The 21,075-nt window shown below is 39.1% G+C and overlaps 2 protein-coding genes across 4 annotated transcripts in view; both read left to right on the top strand.

The window, feature by feature from the left end:
* RC3H2 (ring finger and CCCH-type domains 2) overlaps positions 1-12,263 on the top strand; it is a 30,742-nt gene extending 18,479 nt beyond the window's left edge. The window contains exons 13-21 of one of the 2 annotated variants that reach the window (XM_064523929.1): positions 99-269; positions 1,417-1,572; positions 3,067-3,280; positions 3,448-3,532; positions 4,075-4,156; positions 4,533-4,667; positions 5,205-5,312; positions 6,118-6,266; positions 6,882-12,263. In XM_064523929.1, the coding sequence (XP_064379999.1) occupies positions 99-269; positions 1,417-1,572; positions 3,067-3,280; positions 3,448-3,532; positions 4,075-4,156; positions 4,533-4,667; positions 5,205-5,312; positions 6,118-6,266; positions 6,882-7,080 (1,299 nt within the window). In that variant the 3' untranslated portion in view covers positions 7,081-12,263. The remainder of the gene's footprint in view (positions 1-98; positions 270-1,416; positions 1,573-3,066; positions 3,281-3,447; positions 3,533-4,074; positions 4,157-4,532; positions 4,668-5,204; positions 5,313-6,117; positions 6,267-6,881) is intronic. The other variant, XM_064523930.1, reaches the window with a different exon arrangement.
* Positions 12,264-12,483: 220 nt separating this feature from the next.
* PDCL (phosducin like) lies at positions 12,484-20,843 on the top strand. Of its 2 annotated transcripts, none has more exons than XM_064523922.1 (6): positions 12,484-12,566; positions 13,122-13,339; positions 13,867-13,910; positions 14,399-14,573; positions 15,679-15,860; positions 16,983-20,843. In XM_064523922.1, the coding sequence occupies exons 4-6, from the start codon at positions 14,405-14,407 to the stop codon at positions 17,532-17,534; spliced, it is 903 nt and encodes a 300-aa protein (XP_064379992.1). In that variant the 5' UTR covers positions 12,484-12,566; positions 13,122-13,339; positions 13,867-13,910; positions 14,399-14,404; the 3' UTR covers positions 17,535-20,843. The 2 variants fall into 2 exon arrangements, with proteins under 2 accessions (XP_064379992.1, XP_064379991.1); XM_064523921.1 differs by having other exon boundaries at positions 13,058-13,339.
* Positions 20,844-21,075: the final 232 nt, after the last annotated feature.

Genomic DNA, 21,075 nt, shown 5'->3' with positions numbered 1-21,075 from the left:
CTGAATCTCTTCTCCTGTCCTTATGCTTTCTCCCCTATCCTAAATATTTACCATTAGAATGTGGTAGGATATACAGTCTTATACTTATTATTTGCTAGGAGCCTTGTGGTCACTTGAAGACTGGTTATGATGAGCAGTTAAGACGGAAGCCGGAGCAATGGGCACAGTACCACACCCAGAAAACTCCTCTCATATCCTCAACCCTTCCTATGGCAACACCATCTCCAACACCACCGTCTCCTCTCTTCAGTGTAGATTTCAGCACAGAGGTGGGAAGCCAAAGAACTTCTTTATTTCCCTTCCTGGTTCTGTAAGATGACGTTTAATGTTTCCAGTAAGGATTTTCTGTCTGCCATCTATTTTTCATAAAACAAAGTTAATCTTACAGCAAAAGGAGAGTAATATCAAATAAAGAATGCGTTCAATTTGGTATTGAGCTGAGGCTAAGCATGATTGTTGACAGAAGGTCGAGAAGTGAAGAAGTAAAAGAAGGAAATATCATATTGTTGAACTTAGAAACCTGGAGGTTCACAATATATGTAGGAAACAACAGCTATTTTCCATTAAGAACCACCTTCCCTTTTATACTTCTAATGGCATTATAACATGATGAAGAGACTGAATCAAGCTGCAAATGCTTCTGAAGTCCTAGAGAATATATATTCCTCAAAAGTGACAGAAAGGCATTGGCAGAATATTGTGTACCTACATGATGCAGTTCAATAAACAAGAACAAAAATTTAACAACAGAAACTGGATGTGTGCTTTTGAAGCAAAAAATAAGAATCAGTCTTGCAGTATTTATTTCATATGCATGTAAACTAAATGCATCCTAGAAAATGCCTGGAGCAGTGGTTCTCAAACTAGTCTTTGCTGTAGCTTGACAGCTTCATTTATAAAAGTGACATTGTTGACATTTGAGGTGCTATACAGTGATTATTTGGAAGAGTAGGTCTCGCACAGTAGGTGTACCTGAAGTCTTTCATGGGTGTACTCAAGGTATGTCAGGATTAGGTCTTCATCCAAGTTGGAGGTTTCTAAGTCCTACTTCTGTCTGCCACTGGCTTCTACATTAAAGGAAAAATTCATGGCTTCCTCTCCATTTAATCAGTCCAGGTACTTGTCTTGAGGAACTCACCACTAACACAGTTGCACTGATTTCAATCTCCATTGCTAGCAAGGCAGGCAGTAACTTCTGGTGGCAAAGCTTGCCTTTCTTTGACAGCTGTCAACTGCACTGGTTTAAAACTTGACTGTGAATGGGTTATGCAGTTCCTGAGTCAAGTTTTGAACACGGATAGAACTTCTTGATTTGACTTTTGAGATGATTTCATTAAATAGCAAATATCTCTTCTTATTTTAAGATTGAATTCCTTGTTTTTCATATTTACTGCTTGCTTATTCCATTTTCTGTAGTTCTCCGAGAGTGTCAGTGATTTGAGTGGAACTAAATTTGAGGAAGATCATCTCTCCCACTATTCCCCATGGTCTTGTGGCACTATTGGCTCTTGTATAAATGCTATTGACTCGGAGCCCAAGGATGTGATTGCCAACTCAAATGCTGTTCTAATGGTAGGGCTTTTTTGCCGTTACCTCCTTAGTGTAATAATACTTGTATGCTGAAGTGTCTTCTGTTTGATTAAACAAGCGCACGCATACACGCACTTTTTTTTGTGATAGATTCCATTCTTGGCATTTTAGTTTAGTTTAAAGTAGTTCTGCATTTCTGAAATTGTTCATAGTATCTTTTCCCAGTTTTGTAAATCATGTGTTTATTTCAGTGAGAGAATATAGTGCTATGAATAACATTATTAAATATTTAAAATATCTGTTTTAATAACAGTTCTGTGTAAATTGAACTTGTAACCAAAACATCAAGTATATGGTCTGTAAATTGATACGAATTCCTTACCTTTAAAAGCATTCTCTGATCTGTTCGTTAGAGCGATGGGATGAAAAATAAGGATGTCCCAATCTTTTTTGTCTCTTTGGAAATGTATTTGCCCCTATTTACATATATGCATATGTGTGTGTGTGTATATCTATATTTATATGTGTATTTGCCATGTGAGACATCTAAAATAGTCTCAGAATATTTCATAATGGCAGGCTCGATTGGTTAATATAGGGTCATTGTGGCCAGTTCAGAGGAGATACTTCCATTGCAAAACACACTTCCTAATCAGTTTAAATGGAATAGTCCATGTTTTATGAGTAAATTACTGGGCTTTTCAGGACTCTAAGATTTGTTATGTTGCCATTGTTTCGGGGTATTGTAACTTTTAAGTTAGTCCAAGGTGCAATGTAAGCTTTACAGAAAGGACATGAAAAAAGATAAAATATTGTGGACCCAGGATAATCAGCATGAACTTTAATCTGGGCTGCTGTGTACCTACTGACCATCTGTATGAACTATTTCCCTAAAATATAGTCTGTCTTAGGTAGAAGGCACATTCTCCCGTAATAAACAATTCAGTGCAAATACATCTGGGGGGCCACACAGCTTTATTACCCAACTTCCGTGAAAGAAAAGACTAATTGAAATACTTCAGAGATCCAAAAAAAAAAAAAAATAGTATGAATCATGGAATATGGGTTTTTTGGTGGTTTTTTTTTTGTTTTTTTTTTTTTTTTTTTTTTTTTTTTTTTTTTGCATAAGTAAGTCTTCATGCTTTTTGGAGGCTTTCTGCTGTATAGCATAGCAGATTACCTTTACAGTCTCTGTAACACGTGTAAGCAAAGTAATCTTATGCCTGCTTGATGCTGCCTCCTTCAAATATAGGAAAGGGTACTGAAGGACATAAGACTGTCGTCTTAGAGCATACTGGACCTTTTTCCAACTAGAAACACTAGCTTGAAAAAGCAAAACTACTTCTTTTTAACACTGCTTGTAGGTTTCTAATCATCAGTTTGCCATTAAAGAGCAATAGTTAAATCACTGTGTCCCATCTTGGTGCAGATTAGCAGCATCGTATTCAGTAATGATAATGAGAAAGTCATTGGCCATCTGAATAATCCAGCAACCTCAAATCAGTCCCAATATCTTTTTGTCTCCCAAATATGTAGGATTTGGACAGTGGGGATGTCAAAAGGAGAGTACATTTATTTGAAACTCAGAGAAGGGCAAAGGAGGAAGATCCTATAATCCCATTTAGCGATGGACCGATCATCTCCAAGTGGGGTGCGATCTCCAGATCATCCCGCACTGGTTATCACACAACAGATCCTATTCAGGCCACTGCTTCCCAAGGAAGTGCTACTAAGCCCATCAGTGTATCAGGTACAAGTACAGGCTTCCTATTGTCAGTATAGTGTATTTCACAAGAGCATTTGATCCTTCTTCTGGATGCTTACTGCAGTGATGAAGATGATGGAAAGAATTAAAATATCTGTATATCGCGCTTTAAGAATGGAGGAGAAAATGAATTGTATCTTAATTTGTTACAGATTATGTCCCTTATGTCAATGCTGTTGACTCAAGATGGAGTTCCTATGGCACAGATTCCACTTCATCAGCACGTTACGCAGAACGGTATGGACTTTATTTCCATGTGTGTTTTTTCTTAAGCATTTTCTGTAACTTGCTACTCTTAAAAATTCTGAATGTGGAAAAACATGTGAAACACTTAATAGACTGCCTTCATTTTAAAGGTAACAGATTTTTCCTATCCAGCATAAAGACTTGGAAAAACTAGGTTAAAACTTGTGTAGTATTTAATACCTTATGCAGCTATTAATACTCACTTATTAGCCACATCATGCTTCAGAGGCCTAATCAAAGAACTGGAGTTGGGTACTGCCAAGCTGTAATCTCAAGATCTATGATCTTGAGTCAGTTCTCTCAAGTTTTCTTGCAGCATCTTCCACATATGTAAAATAAGGCTGGCTGTGTCGCATAGTCCCTTGGAGTATTGTGAACTATTATTGGATGAGGAGCTTGTTATGCATTTGGACACACGCTGTGGGGAAAAATAACATGACAGACTAGTGAAGTTTGAGAGGCCTATAATTTAGAGGGCTTGTTTTTAATTCCTAGTTTCACCTGCATGACCTAATATCTACTTTCTCTTAAAGGGACAGATTCATAGTTACAGATTTGTCTGGTCACAGAAAGCATTCCAGCACTGGAGATCTATTGAGTATTGAATTACAGCAGGTAAGATCAGTTATACCATGCGTAAAACCTCATTTAGTGAAGTGATTTTAAAGAAATTGTTTCTCTGTATAACTTAATTAACTAGTACAATTGACAAAATTATCAGTAAAAGTTACTAGACAGTAGTACTGCAAACACTTAGTATGATGCATAAGGACTGTTAATGTTCCATTGACCTCAATAAGACTGTTTTGGGGAAAGAGCAATGGGCCTGATAAATGTCAGCAAATCCAGAACAAAATAAATGCTGTATTAAAAGAATACATAGTTGTACATCTAGAGAGAGGACTGTTCTTTTTGTGAGCTGATTTATTTTGCCATTTGACAATATATGGTTAAGTGTCGTTGTAGGTAACTGGTATGTTTCTTTCTGTAGGCCAAAAGTAATTCATTATTACTTCAGAGAGAGGCGAATGCACTAGCCATGCAACAGAAGTGGAATTCTCTAGATGAAGGCAGTCGCCTTACCTTAAATCTTTTAAGCAAGGAAATTGATTTGAGGAATGGTGAGGTAAAGAAAGGGGTGACTGGGATGAAAGAAATCTTTGAGTTTTGGGGGATTTATGTATGCTTACAGACACACACTCTTAGTTTTAACATTCCTAAATATTTATAACACATTCCGTGCAAGTTAAGTTGTTGTTGCACTCAGTTACTTCCCTGAGATCAAATACGTGCACCTGCTGTGATGCTGCTCCAATCCTTCATTTACCAAATGGCAAGAATGCGACCATCCATCTTTCACATGATCCTTACTCTTTGCTCTAGTTGTCGATGTTATAAATACAAAACCTCTGCTAACAGACTCTACAGAAACTGCCATTCCAGTATTCATTTTTCTATTTCAGTACTTTTAATGCAATCAGATTTTGCTGTGTATCCTATTTTGTCTACGCCCAAAGTTCTATTTGTGTCTAACTAGCTCTCTTGTATCCTAGAAATGTTGTGTCCTAGAAAGGCACCTTCTATTTTTGCTTTTGGTACTTGTGTTTATATGCAGCTGGTGAAAAGCCTACTTGATACTTAATGTATTTAATTCTTTTTTCAGACTGATTATACTGAAGACTGTGCCGATGCAAAGCCAGATCGAGACATTGAATTGGAGCTGTCAGCCCTTGATACAGATGAACCTGATGGGCAGGGTGAACAAATAGAAGTAAGTATGTGCTGCATTACTGTAGTATGAATACCTGTGATTTGTCACTACATTGTAGGGGGGAGATCTTCATCTTTGGTCTTTCTTTCTACTCCTAAATTTGAAACAGTTCGCATTGTCTTTATTGCCTTAGTATCTTACCTTATGAACCTTTTTTTTTCCCCCTCCACTGACCTGTATACTACTGTTGTCTTTCACTGCCATCTTCTAATAATTGTGTTCACCTTTTTGATGCTGTTTATTTGAAAAGGACTGTGAAGGGAATTTGGAAGCTGTGTTCCCTGCCTCTCACCCAAATTATTGTGTGTCCCTCAAATTGCAACACAGAAGCAGAACAGGGTGCCTAAGCTCCTGGGATTCTCTGGACTTTCGAACAGTTGGTCAGCATGAAATCTAGATACGACTTATGATTTCTTATGGAATCTGCCTCTCCTTATCTTTATAGTTGCAAAAGCTGGAGATGCTCAAAGCACTTCTGAAATGCCTGATGAGGGTGGCATATATGCATCTAGGGAGCTTCTTGAAAAAGTTCCAGTTGAATTGCAGTCCTGTTGGGAATTCCTAATTTGTATTAGATTACTTTAAAAAATCAGTTAAAGATACCTGTGATAGTATGATAGGCAAAAGTGAAATGTGTTTCTGTAGTAAAACATGATACATTCCAGTGGTATGAAATTAAAAATAATTGAGGAGTCTTATGAAAAGAAAACTCCTGTTTCCATCGGTTTTATGTAGTGAAACATAACTGGAAAATAAAAAGCTGGTAGTGACAGTATTGATGGACTTTTCTCCTTTTCTCCTGTAGGAGATTCTGGATATACAGCTAGGTATTAGTTCTCAAGATGATCAGCTGCTCAATGGAACAACTGTAGAGAATGGGCATCCACTAAAGCAGCACCAGAAAGACTCTGTGGAACAGAAGAGACAAAGTTTAGGTGAAGACCTTGTGATTCTGTGAGTGTTAGACAAAACAGCAGTGTCTGCCAGTATTAGACAAAACAGCAGCATCAGAATAGTTGAAGCATGATTGTTTAAGGATGAACTACGTACCTGCTCAGATTTGGATTAGACATCTGCATTGCGTATACGTGATGAAGTGAGAAGAAACTGTTTAAGAAATAGAATTAGTTCATAAACACGAAAGTCGCAGGACCATATCATTTTTCATATGCATTGTTGTAATCTAGTATATACTGAAACATGTCACAGCTGTTAAATACTTTTCACATATTCAGTAAACAAAAAATGCAAAAGTATTTTTATAGTTGTAGAAAATTAAGGAAAGTTTCAAAAGGTTAAATGTCAGACTGTTTGCACAGATCTCCATAGAGAGGTAATTTTGAAAAATACACTATTTTAGGTTTATGTATTCTATAGTTATTAACATACAATGCACCTTTGAAAATTGGGCAGACCGCATTTAATGTCTTGAACATACCCTTCCATAGTAAGATGTTTTGCCTATTGCTTAAAAACTAGTTTGTCGTGTTAATTTAATGCAGATGATTCAGTTCCAGATGCTTGTGCATGTACTTGTTTAATATTTGTGTAACTTATTTTTCTCCTCAGGGAGGAGCAGAAAACAATCCTGCCCGTAACTTCTTGCTTCAGTCAGCCGATCACAACATCTGTTAGCAATGCAAGCTGCCTGCCCATCAGCACATCAGTCAGTGTTGGCAGCCTCATTTTGAAAACTGCTCACATTATGTCCGAGGATAAAAATGACTTTTTAAAGCCTGTTGCAAATGGCAGGATGGTTAACAGCTGAAAGGCATTCATCTTTCCAGCTTGTGACCACACCATGGAAGCATTTACACTAGCTTTTTATATATATAATATATATTATATAATGTATATTTTTTTTAAAAAAATAATATTGGGGTCATGCATTTCCTGTGGACTCTTTGATACTTCAAGCCCCTCTCGCATTAGCATTCTGAAGAAAAAAAAAAAACTTACTTGGGTAAGGAGTTCACTTTCCACAAACGAATGGAATTTGGACATTGTTTTACTTAAGCTTAAAGCAGCTTTTTATGAGTTTGTAGCAATCCAGTGCGATATCTGAGCCATTCTTGTTTAAAATGGCTTCTGTAGAAAACTAACAACTCAGTTATTTAAACTAGCAGGATCCTACAATGATACATCTAGTGAAAGGAAAACTAACTTATTTGTCTCTGTTTTGTTTCATGAGAGAGGAACTTGTGTCTTGTTGCAGCTGCTTTTTCTTTAGTTGTGGAACTTTGCATGGAGTATTGTTTCCTGTTTGAAGACTGAGAGGTGGGGATTTGGACTTGAGACTTTTACAGGGTTAACACACCATTAGCTTTGCACTGCTGCGTTATTTGCAGGTCTGTGGTGCAGTGCTTTGCTGCAGCTTTTTATTTCCATATTATCCCCCAATTTCTGCTTTAGTACTGTTGATACACATACATACACAGGCTACTTGTTGAAGTAAAGTTATTAAAAGTAAACCAAGTGCCTAAGTCCTCCAGCTAATGTACTAGGTATTGATTTCCCCAAGTTAGACATGAAAAAACTTTAAACCGTTTTGAGAGGTTATGCACTAATGTAACAGCAATTTTGTTTTTTTTTATTAACAGTTCTTAACTTGCAGATTATAGAATCCAGATGACTTGGCAAAAAGTATCAGGTGCTCTTGGCTTTCCTTTGAAAACCCTGTATGTAGTGTTTGCACTGACTAACAAGATGGTATTGCTGTTTTTTGTACTGTTTTGTTTTTAATTTAAACTAAATATTGGAAATCTAAGGCAGTTGTATTACCTTTGTTAAATGTTGTTAAAAATAATTTTGTATTCAGGTTTAATTTTGCTTGTTCAATGGCAACTTATTTTCAAAGATCTTGAAAATACAGTAATATAGCATTATCTGACCTTCAGAGTATTGAAAAGTGTATGAATTTATGCCCTGTTGAGATGTGACTGAAAATCATATTAGACCTGTCAACGAAAAATAGGTTTTCATAACTATACACAAACTAGAGCCCTGGGCATATTTTTTAGGAAGCTTAAAAATCCACCTTTTTTTTGGAAAAGAAAGCAGGATTCTCCCTCCTGATGATTACTGTCTTCTTTTTTTGTCCTATTCCTTTTCTTTGTGACAAGTTTTACATTTTTTATGTTTTTATTAACTTCTGTGAAGTTGTTTACTCTGAAAATTGTACTGGAATATTTTAAGCCAAGCTGATCTTTCACCAGGTGTACTGCATGTAAGGGCTTTTCCTGCTAGCAAAATGCTTAAAGAGGATCATGTTACTGGTCGTCTGAGTTGTTATTTTACAAAATCACAGCTATGTGGTCGGGTAAGATTTTGATAACTGTTTTGTGCACGTTTCTGGGGGGTGGGGGTTGGCATTTCCCTGAGGGTTACTGATTAGACTAAGTAAATATTGGTGTTTGATATCTCTTCTAATGAAACCTGTCCATGAAATAATTATGTTGTAAATATACCTGAAAATCCAAGGGTTAGTTTTGATATTCTGGTGTCAGTATGGAAGATCTTACACATCTATTAATACTCAAATGTAAAGGAATGTATGTAGAAGAACAGTCAAGTAGTCTTTTCTTAGTTTCCTTTGGCTGTTGCTGTACCTGCCTATATAGCCAGTGCCACCTCAGCTAGGATTAGACTGGTATGTTGTTTCACTTGCAACTCAAAGTGAATGGATACAAGAACCAGACCACCTTTGTCACCTTAACTTATTTCCTGTTGATGTTAACTTTAACTTAGAATGTTAGACATAAATATGATTGTTGTATATTTTATACCTAGACCATTCTGTAAATACGAATTTATATTACTTTTGAAATGCTTCTGAGATAATATTATTTGCTGTACAATGTAATTCCAAAACAGATATGCAAACAAGTATGTCTCTTTCATGGATATTTAAAACAGTGAGATCTTCCATGTTGAAGGTGATGTAATTTTTTTAAAAAGATTTTTAAATTTTAAATTGCTATTTTGTTACAAAAATAGAGAAAATATAAAGGTTTGAGAAGTCCTTATTTGCCCTCAGGGAAAGAGCCCTCTGTGCACCAGAACTCCACAGAACATCTTCAGCATGATCTGAGGGTGAATATATACTACATAAATTGATTGTGTATTTACCTTAACTTTTTAATTTTAAAATTGCAATTTTAAAAACTTGGTTGTGCTCTGCTGGAGGGGGATTGGGATAAGCTGCTTACACACATTTGCCTGTTTGTCCAGTGAAATTACATAAGCCTAACATATTCCTGCCAACCTTACTGGCATATTTAAGAACAAATGTATTTATATACTCTTGTCTGCAGCAGGAGGTCCCATGATATAACAGTTCTCTAGGATGACCATACACTTCATATGGAAAGTTGGCTCTTAGATGAGGCTAGTTTTTTTTGTTGTTGTTGAATTTTGAATATATAGAATGACAGGCAAAAGAATTATTTGGGGGTTTTAATAGCATGCCAGCTTTGTCTTACGGTTTTAACACTGATTGTGTGATTTTTGCCATGAAACTATGCCCTCCAGTGCCCTGACGAGTAGAAGCTACAGGTGGGAACCTAGTTCTGGCTTTCTCTGAAGTTTCATCCCTTGACCCTAAACAAACAAGTATGTATTCATTTGTCTAGTTGCAAATCAGGTGCCTTTGGGCTATGGAAGGGCTTATTTTCTGACACTGACGTAGTGACTAATCTTCATGCATAATAGCAGTGATTCCCAGTGATTTTTGGTCTAACTTACTTTGCTGTCAGAAAAAGGCCCATAGCATATTGGGGAGAAGAGATTGGCTCTTTCGCTTTGCTCGGACAAGCATTTTGGATTGTTTGTTTTTATTTTTACTTTTTCCCCCACTAGGGGTACAGCAGGGATTTCACATGCAAGAGATACAGGAATTATTAGTATCTAAGTTAATCGTGTTGCCTCACTACCTGGATTCATTCCTTGTTTTGCCTCATTTCCCACATAGGTCTTAATAGAGACTAATGCTTGTGCTGGGAGAATGCTTGTGTGAGAAAGTAACTATCTGTACATTCTTAACATATAATTTATAGCAGAGTGATTGCCCTGCTACTGATATTTCATTCCTGTAAACAGGTGACAAGAAATGAATCTTAGTGTTTATGCAGATTTTGCATTGTAGAATGTATACTAGACCCTTCAACGGAAAGGTTAGACTCTTTGCAAAGCAAACTGGCGTTGGTTCTTGGTAGTCTAGTACAGGGACGCTAAAGTTTGACACTTAATAAGAAAGGCAGTTGTATGCAGCCGATTGTGTTAAAAAAGCTCTTAACTGCTCTTTGTAGAAGTCTAATTTGGAAGGTTTTAGTGCTTTGATAACACAATTGAAAATTTAATTTATCCTGTACTCAAGAGCTGAATGCTGTTCTTGTATAATAGTGTACTAGGCTGGATGAGGTACAAAATAAATAATGCACAGTGGTCAGAAAGAGCTGAGGAAGGAATGCTTAAAAATAACTTTTATCTAAACTCAGAATAGTTCCAAACATTGTTTTTGTTTGCTTTTTTTAAAGCACAAGTTGTCAGGTTGTACCTGTTGCTGTACATAAACACTGTATGCCAGCAGCTCCTTGATCATATTTGTGAACAGATTTTTCATTATTATTAGACTGTTACTAAAGGAAGATGTTGAATTTGAGAGTGTAACAAAATGAGAAATGATTGAATTTATCTATAGTATGTAAAAATCCATTCTTTGTTGTAGTTTAATCCCTTTTGTTAGGAAATTCCCTCTTATTGAGGGACCTCTTCTGCAAGCAGAACACAATAAATGTGCTTTTTAAATGACCCAATTTTTCCAGTATAAATGAACAGTTGACTTTGGCAGTAGTCATCACCGTGTATCTCTTTGCTGGCAAGGGAGCACAAGAAAGAAAAGAGAGGGGAAAAAAAAGTATTGATGAGCTAAAATGAAATCTGAAGGATCAGAATTCCCCATACCCAAACATAAAACTATACCCCGTTATTTGAGGGAAAAACACTTATGAAAGCTTTTAGTCAAGAGTCCACTGTAGAAGTTAAAACAAAACCGAGCCTGGCTGCATTTATTACTGCCAAAAGCCAAGGTCATTTGCACATAGCCCATCAGTTTCTCCGGAGTAGATCTCAGTTAATCCAAGGCATGGAAATGCATGCATTTTCTTAGCTGGGCAAACAAGTACATTTTACGGTAGTTGTGATACAACACATGTGGCTTTTATTTGTACTGCACATACCCACTGTACAGCCACTCAGAAGTATTGTGGTTAGCTTGCAGCATCTGCTGTCCGCATTTATACTGTTTACTGCGTATTCTTTTCCCTGGAAGTTTTAAAGAAAAATTTTTTTTTCTTGTTGCATTGATTACATTTTATAAATTTGCTTAGCTGGAAAGTTTGGGAAAAGAGGCCTGTTTGTCAATTGTACAACCGATTGTGAAGCTCTAGTGTGAATATTTTTACGTCTGTATTAGACATTTTCTTTGCAAATCTATTGTTCGATTGAAATGTAAATGAAATAAAAGATGGTGTACACCCATCATGTATAAAGCAGGCACCATCGCTACGATGGATTTAATGCTCATTTTTATGGCGCATTCTCAGCTTCTATTTAAAACTATAATTTAAAAAAAATCTGTAAAATGAAAGGGGGGAATATATGGGGGAATAAATTCTATTCCGTTTATTTCGGTTTTGGATTCCCAAGTCGTGATGTTTCCCTTTGTGTTAGACGTAGGCGGCCGGGCCGGGGCGGGCGCCGTGTGGCGACCGCGCCCCGCGGGTGAATACTGTGTGTGTTTGCTGTAGCACTGAAGTGAAGAGGTATTAGCTTTTTTGGCTGGTCACAGAGTAGAGCATCATGGTTTTTCAGTGTTTGAGAGAATTGATGGACGAAGTTTTCAGTATTTGACATGTATTTGCATGCACGAATAAAATTATTTGTCCACCTTAACCGCCTGTGGTGCGTTCAACGCTTTCCGCCGCCAACGGCTGCCAACGGCTGCCGGGGGGAACCACTCGCGGGGCTGGGGAGGGTAGCAGCGGCCCTGGGTTGGTTCAGCGGCGGGGGGCTACGTACGCGGCGCCCCCCCCCCCCCCCCCCGTGGTCGCGCCCGCAGCGCCGCGTGGTGGCGCCCGCGGCCGCCGCCATTTCGCGACGGTGGTGGGAGGGCGGGAGCTTCCTGCTGGTTGCGCCCTCCCTTCCCGCCCTGCCCCGCGCGGCGGCCGCGGCTCCCCGGAAGACGGCGGCGAGCGGGTGAGTAGCGGGGCCGGGACCGGGGGCCGGACACCGGGGAGGGGAGGACAGGCCGGGCCCGGCGGGAAACGCCTCAGCGCCGCGGCCCGGTGCCGCCCGCGGGGCTCCCGGCCGGGCCGGGCACGGTTGTGCGCGGCGGGCGGCCGGCGCCCGGCGCTGCGTGGTGCTGCCGGAGCGGGTGGTGTGGCAGCGCGCTGCGGGGGGGCCGCCCCGCTGCGTTGGATCGCGCTGTGCCGCGGCGCCCGGAGAGGCAGCTTCCGCGGCGCCGTGCCGTTGCCTCCCCCCCGAGCCGCCCGGCCCCTCTCCTCCTTAATCCGAGTAATCCGCTTTCGCCAGCGGCTGGCGGAGAACCGGAAAGCCCTGCTTCATCCGTGAAACGCGCTTTAACGGGGGCCCCGGGCTCCTGCGGGGTCTCAGTGCGAGCCCAAACCGACTGACGAGCATCTTGCTTTTTTTATCTTTTTTAAAATAATTTTTTCTGGCTCCTTTAGAGGTAGCTTGTGGATTGCAGGTCAGGAGCCACGTACCTGACCTGAGCGGCACTCTTTCCTGCAGCCCTTGCCCCTCACCCGAGGAGGAAAAGCAGTTCTCGCGCATTTGACGACCCCGCGGGGATCAGACCTGGCCAGCGGCTCCCCCGGAGGACTGTGGTGGAAGGCGCCGATGGAGGGAGATCCCCGGACTCTCTAAGGGCCTCTGTGGTGCTTGGGCTTTTCGTCACCAGGGAACATTTGGTGCTTCTGCTCTCGTGATGTGAGAGGCTTTTGAAGTCTGTAAGTGCCGATACTGTCAGTTCTTCAGAGCATGCATGCTGCTGCTAACTTCTGTTTTGCGGACGTTTGAATAAGGAAAATACATAGTTCAGAAGAAATGAGCATTTTGAGGATGGTTGTGATTACTTTATCAGCATGTCAGTTCTAGCTTGCAGTGTTGTCCATACAAATACTGCTTACTTACATGAAGATGGCTGATGTAGTCAGTGGACAGGTGAAAAGAGGATAGACGTAAAGTTCTTTTTTTTCATGTGTTATTTCTTAGCCTGCAGGTGATATTCGTGAAATTGTAGCAGTGTCTGCACTAAGCATTCGTATACTCTGTCTCAGTATTTAAAAGTGTGTTTTCTGTCTTTGAGAGTAACCTTTTTTATTACAAACAGCAAACACAGCTACATTTTCTTTTAACTTTGTTTTCCTTCGCATGCCTTGTATTTTTTAAATTTGCAAACAGAGTTTCACAAAAGTGTTTGTGAGATCCTCTGGCAATTTTGAAATTGAACATGATCTGAATTTTTTTCTTCCAGGTTTTGCTAGAAGCTTGTTTCTGAAAGACTAGAAAGGAATCAAGGTCAGAACATTTGAATTTAATTGATTACATTGATTGTTGTTAGAATAATGCAAATAATACTGGTGATTGATATTTACATAGCTGGGGAAGTCAGCCTAGCAGAGCAGCGTGAAGGAGGCTGGTGGGACTTGCGAATCGTGGTCTGGAAAACTCATTCCCAGTAGAAAAAATATTTACATGTATACTTAAGTATATTTTAGTGCAGAAACAGCTTTTATGATGGTAAGATTTTTAGCAGCGAGCCTTTAAGCATAATTTTATTCATAAAGTTTCTTAACCTAAATACATTTGAAAGTACAGCTAAACTAATTCACAGAGAAATTGACCGTCTGCACTGTAGCATTTGATAACGGGCCATAAACCGTTCTTCTGCGGCTAAAAAACAACTTAAAGTAAAGGACTAGCTATCATTACACATTTAAAGTGGTGTCTCTTGTTGCATATGTGAAGAAGAAATACGTTGTCAGCTTTGTTAATTTGTTTTTTAGAACACAATGACCACTTTGGATGATAAACTACTTGGTGAGAAGCTCCAGTATTATTACAGCAGCAGTGAGGGTGAGGATGAAGACAGTGAGAAAGAAGACAAAGATGGGGAGAGCACCCTTCCTGAAAGCGTTGGGGAAGTGGAGCTTAGCAGTGATGGCAGTGCCATCAACACAGGTATTGTCAGGTCAAACTACTAGTTTTAAAAATGTGTTATTTATTGTAATAGTCGTGTTTTCTGTAATCCCTTTTTTGTAATAAACATTGTGTTTTCATGTATATTTGAGCCAGAGATTAATCATTTCTTGGCTGTAGTCTAGCCTTATTTTTAAAAGCCTGTTCTTTATTTTAACATTTGACTTCTCTGAGAGACTTCAGCTCTACATCTGAAGCAGGTAGGCTCTGCATACTAAACAGATTGAGTGGAGCTGGGACACGTTGGCTGATAAATTGTAAAAAGCTTTCCTGTAAGTTAGACAGTTAACCACCAGCAGTTCTATTGTAACAGATGTAGGTGCTGAAAGAGTAGGAACTGACGGAAAGTGGCGAGGCTTTGAGGAACTAACAGAAGGTGGCCAGGCATGTTCTGTTGCTGCGGTCAGAGTCACAACATTGGACTATGTGGACCATTGGTGTGATCCAGAGGGCATTTCTTAAGTTTTTATGAAAGACTGGCCATCTGTATTTTATGGTTTCTCTAAGAGTGATGAAAAATCTTCCTGCATGTGTTCCCATCTTTTATTGGGAAGGGTTATAGTACTATAACTGGCATATTTAAAGAGGACCTGAAAAAGTAACTCTTTCCACTGGGCCCAGCAGCAAGGTAATAGCAAGGTGAAATCTGTAAGAACCACACTTGTACATCCTAGAATTTTTTTCTGTACCAGAGCAGAGGTAAACTTAATTCACAGATGGTTTCCCATAATGCTATTTTGTTCTTATGAAAACTTATGCTAGGAGCGGGGGAATTCTTGATTGCTGGTGGTTCTATTTCTAGAGCACAGATATTAATCTTTAGAATAGCCTTTGGGACAGTTATGAGAGTAGCCTAGTTAGATAAGCTTTAGTTTGACACAGACAAGAAAACAGACAGTAGTTCAAGGGCATGTAAATGCTAAGTCATTCCTATTTTTTGTTTCATTAAAACATTTTGCACAGTATAAAAAAAGTTTATGATGAGGCTAGTGTTTTACTGTTGACTTACAAATTACTATTGACATTTTAAACAGTAGGTGTAATTCTGTTATTCTTTTGTACTAAGTGCCTGTATATTTAATTTCAGGTCCAAAAGGCGTCATCAACGATTGGCGAAGATTTAAACAATTGGAGACAGAACAGCGACAGGAGCAGCGCAGAGAAATGGAACGACTCATAAAAAAGTTATCTATGACATGTAGATCTCACTTGGATGAAGAAGCTGATAAGCAGAAGCAGAAGGAGCTTCAGGAAAAAATCAATGGAAAGGTAACGTGGCACAAAGATGCCACTTGAATGTTTAACGTTATTTGTTTCATGATTTGTATATGTGAAGTAGATGGAAATCCTTGTTCTGTCAGGAGGTACGTATTACTTCTTTTTAGTGAATGGGAACACAGTAGAAGAGGTACGTTACTTGCTAGATGTTGTCAAGTTTACTTATTTCACATTCGAGTGGTATTTTAGGGACACCGTGTTTGTCTGTGTTAAGAGATATATGATTTAGCCAGTATACTGAAGAAGTCCAGATCCTTTTCCCGGATCTTTCTTATCTCTCTATCAAGAAAGTCAAACTGCTGGAAGTAAAATACAGAATTACACAGCAAACCTCCCAGACTGAGGGTTGTATAAAACATGAATTTGGGAGTCCTTACTGATTTCAGTATGGAGTAAGTGGATGTTGAGAGTTTAGCTTTGCTCTCAGAATGACTTTACACTCCAGAGACTGAAAGTGTTGGAAACAGTGAATGGTTTTAATTACCCGAGCTATATAACTAGCTCTTATAGTTCTAGTCAGAAGTTATGAATTTGGCACACAGTGTACCTTGTTTTCGGATGGCAAAAGTTGGCCACGTTGTCCTGTACCTTGAGTGATGCAGATATATCTAATGAAGCAGGTGAACAGATATGAAATGCATAAAATCCTGTTAATTTCAGTTCTACAGACAAGATTGTACATTTGTTTTGCCAAAAAAATATTAATTGGTGAGAAATTAAATGAAAAAGATGATGTAAAAACAAGCTAGCTTTGACAGTGTGGGCTTACATGAGGCACAGTATCCAGATCAGTGCTGATAGCTTAATGAAAGCACACAGCCACCATTAACCTGGATTAAAGCGAGAGCACTTGCGTTATTAGCACAGCCTGTGGAAACTAGAATACCCAAGGCTGGAATCACTGTTCCCACTGGATGTGATTTGTGATTGGATCAAAATGGAGGGTAATGTACAGAGGGTGCTCCAGCCTTCATGGGCTGTACTTTGCTATTATTATAGATGAGTGACCCACATTAATCCTCTTGATTTAAGTTCTGATTATATAAGTGACCCATACAGCGATGCAGATCTCTTCTTTTTCTCTTTATCATGTATCTTTATATGCATTTTTAGATGACATTGCAAGAGTATAACATGATTCACAATGATGAAGATGATGAGGAATTTTTACAGCGATACAGGAATCAGCGAATGGAGGAGATGAGGCAGCAGTTATACAGTGGGCAGCAATTTAAACAGGTTTTTGAGATTACCAGTGGGGAAGCATTTTTGGACACAGTTGATAAAGAGCATAAGAGCACACTGATCATGATCCATATTTATGAAGATGATATCCCTGGTACTGAGTCCCTGAACGGCTGTATGATCTGCCTGGCTGCTGAGTATCCAACAGTTAAATTTTGCCGAGTAAAGAGTTCACTCATTGGTGCCAGCACTCGCTTTACTAATAACGCTCTGCCAGCTTTGCTGATCTATAAGGCAGGTGAGCTCATCGGCAATTTTGTGCGAATCACTGACCAGCTTGGAGAAGATTTTTTTGCTGTAGACCTGGAGGCTTTTTTGCAGGAATGTGGTCTGCTTCCAGAAAAAGACCTAGTGCTTCTGACTTCTATACATAATCCATCTGCATGTTACAGTGAAGACAGTGATCTGGAAATAGACTGAACCAATTATACCAAGGGGCCAGTAGGTTTAGCTGTACTGTGGGTTGTTCTTGTGCTAGAGATTGTTCTCTTTCTTTCTTTGTGTTGATATGTTATTCTTCCCCTCCAAGCACTTTGACTTTTGCTCGTTAAAATTTTGTTAAGAATAACATAAGGAATTCCTAACATTTTCCTAAATTAATTTAATAAAGTGTACACCAAAACTGTCTAGCTTTTATGCAATTCAAATGTATTTTACTAAATATAAAGTTATAATTCAGTAAATTTAGTGAATTGTGTATTATATTCTCATTCTGTTCTCCAAAGCACTTAGATTTTCTAACCATTTTTGTGTCAGATCAGCTATGTATGGTGAGTCTCCTTAAAGGTTTGCTGAAGCAGCATATGAGAATACCAGTTGAGATCAGGATGTGGTACCTACTCACTAAGACAAGGATTAAGACCACAAATTAAGAAGTTCTTAAGCATTCAAGACTTTTACTAATCTGGAGCTGACCTGCTGCCAGTGAGTTAAGAGTGCAAAATCCTGTCTTCTGTTCCCTGATTTGTAGGCCCCTTCTTGGCAGCACTGTTGTTGTAACTGTTGTTACTGTTGTTCCTTTCTCACTTACAAATAACCACAGCTCCTGACATCATCCTGAAAATTACTTGTCAGCTGGAGAGGGTTCATCTTTCCTTTATCTTGCCAGAGACTTAAATGAGGAAAATCTTTCTTCAGTTACAGTTATTAATACATTCTTGGGCTTTTAAAATACCCACCCTTAGAGGGCATAGCGCTTACGCAAGCAGAAAATTATTTCTGCCTCATAAGAGGGAGACCATCTATAAAAGCAGTCTGTAAAGAGCTCTAACATGCGTGCTGAATAGCGTCAAGGAGAATTTTGTTGGCAAAATGTTGAATTAGGACTTGATAGCGTCAGAATTTCACTTAGTATCTGTAATATTCTCTAAAACTATTAAATCAGTGCTAAAATTAATTTTTGTCTGCCTTCATATTATCTGCTTCAGCTGAGCTGTGAGATGCATTTTGAATGTTAATAACCCCCGGACCTGACAGATGACTGAAAGGCTTTGTGGGAAATCAGCCTTGAGCCAGTAAACAGACTGGCTCGCTAATACAGGTGTTCAGTAGCAGGCCCCTTTTTCCACAGCTCCTTCCTCGTCTGAAGCTCAGTATCTAGATTCTGCACAGAATGTTCAGCTGGATCAAAAATGTCACTATCCTGTTTTGCCTCTGATGCCAGCTCTTTGGGAGTCTATTTTTGTACAATACATCAGTGGAGTTCACTGAACACAGAAAAAAATCTTGTAGGGTGGGAGTGAAACCTCTGAGGAGATCTTGCAGTTTTTTCCTCTGTCTTTTGTTACAAAGAACAAAGGCCTTTTTAAAAGCATCCCCACTGCGGTTTCAGTTGCCCAGCAACCAGGGTCCAAAAGTTCTCATCTTCCCCCAAAACACAGGGCAGCTCCCACTTCAGGAAACAGAAAAAGGGCATGTAGCATTGCCTGAGCCCATTTGTTTCTTCATGATCGTTACTGCTACTGAATGCTACAACTGTATATTATGCTTCCCTCCTGCAGCATCTTTGTCATAATTTGTCATTGATCACACCTTTATTAAAGTGTTTATTTTGTTTGTGCTCTACTTACTTCATAGATTAGATCATAGTATAGGGAAGTAAGTTTCAGGGTTTCTAATATATTATAGTTCCCCCTGCTTCCACCAAGTCTCGTACTACACCGGTGTAAGATATCCCAGTAGCATTAGAAACCATTAGCAGTTTATAGTGAACACGTGCATAAAAACCTAGGATGATGCAGAGCAAGGCAAAGGCTTTACTGGCCGGATCGTGGTGTGGCCGATTCAGTGCCCCTAGCACACGTGAGCATGTGGAATAGAGGTGCTGTACGCTTCGCTCTTACTGAGTTACGTGTCTTTTACGTACTTAAACGGTTATTTCAACATAAGTTTGCTTTCTCTTGCATTACTTACTTTGCTTGTTATTTTTTTAATTTTAAGGAAAGTAGACTATAGTTACCTAAATATGTTACCCAATTTAATGTTATGTTTAATGATTAAACTTAATTGCAAGTTTTGTGTAAGACACTTGGGAACACTGGGAAGAAATGTGAATGTCTGTATATGCATTAGATTCATAATAAGAATATATCTTAGGATAGAAAAGGAAGAGTTGGCTCTAATTATATCTATTTGAACTGTGTTTTAAAAAGTAGTATAAGCACAAAGATAAATAATTTGTAGTTAAAAATCGTTGTATTGGCACAAGTTGTAGCTATTTTAAGGAAACTGGAAGAAAACCAGAGTTAAAATGTTCTAAGAGATTATTTCTTTCCATCTCAGAATTGCAGAAAAGAACATGAAAGTTAAATGAAATTAAATCATTGAGCGTGGGTATCAGCATTTTTAAGGAAAAAAAATCAAAGTAGCCATAATTCATATTCAGGCTGAGATACAGTGAAGTCTGCTGTGCAGACAGGGGGCATATTAGCATCATAATAAAACCTGGCTTGGGGGGTGGGGGGGAGCTGACTGCTTGAATTGCTTTGAAGTTTTATGTTTATAAAGTGCTTTTTTCCCTACATGGGAGCAAAGCTGTAATAGGATCAAAACCTCTCCTGCTGCTCTGTGTCAGGTGGCCTGCAGCAAGGTGACCCCCCGCTTATTAATGTGCGGTGCTAAGATGTGTGATAGATGATTGACAGTGCTAATAGCAAAAAAAAAAAAAAAAACCCAAAAAACAAAAAGGGGCGGGGGAAGAAGGTCCAAATGCGATTAATCATTGTTCTGGAAGAACATAATAAGCAGAAGGGAGAGAAGGGTGGAGAGATGATGTATTATGATGCTGCTTTTCTTAACACAGACCCAAACGCCCGGAGGCGTCGCAGGCTGCCGCAGAGAAGCGGCACTGGCCGAGCTGGGCAGCACTGCCGTTGCTTTTGTGAGTGAAGCTGAATTCTTCCAAACTGGCCAAGTAGTAATTGTGCCCTAAGGAAAACCAGCATTTTTAATGTGCATTAAAAATATAATAAAACTAATTTTAGGATAGGTTAGTATTAGTTTGTTAGCGTCTGACCCCTACCCAGTCAATACCAATAGGAACTACAACTCATACTAAGGTTGTATCTGTCAATATGTTGGTCAAAGGACTAAAGTCTGCTTTACTTGTTTAATTTTAGATGTGGTCTTGACCTGCAGATTAACAATTAGGTTGTATTTATATATGCATATGAAGACTGAGATGAAATTGTATGAACACCTGCATAAAATAAATCGGTTCTGAAACATCCAGCCTGCCGCCAAGTGTCGCGTTTTCGATTTGGTTCAGATGTCTCCCTGTCACCATCAAAACATCGCTTAAATTGATGTGTTCCTCAGTGGCTTGGTTTTGAATAAAGGATGCTTTTCAGTTTTGTCCAAGATGTTTCATCTCGCTTTCCTGGCACAGAGACTCCCCCAGCACGTAACACTGGAGTCAGCTACCTTCTCCCGTTTTGTGCAGAGCTGTGCAAGGACTGTTGAG

This window comes from Dromaius novaehollandiae, chromosome 20 (assembly GCF_036370855.1).
Source record: "Dromaius novaehollandiae isolate bDroNov1 chromosome 20, bDroNov1.hap1, whole genome shotgun sequence".
NCBI lineage: Eukaryota > Metazoa > Chordata > Aves > Casuariiformes > Dromaiidae > Dromaius > Dromaius novaehollandiae.
The sequence above is the reverse complement of the archived record's forward strand: the minus strand, read 5'-3'. Positions and strand labels throughout refer to the sequence as shown.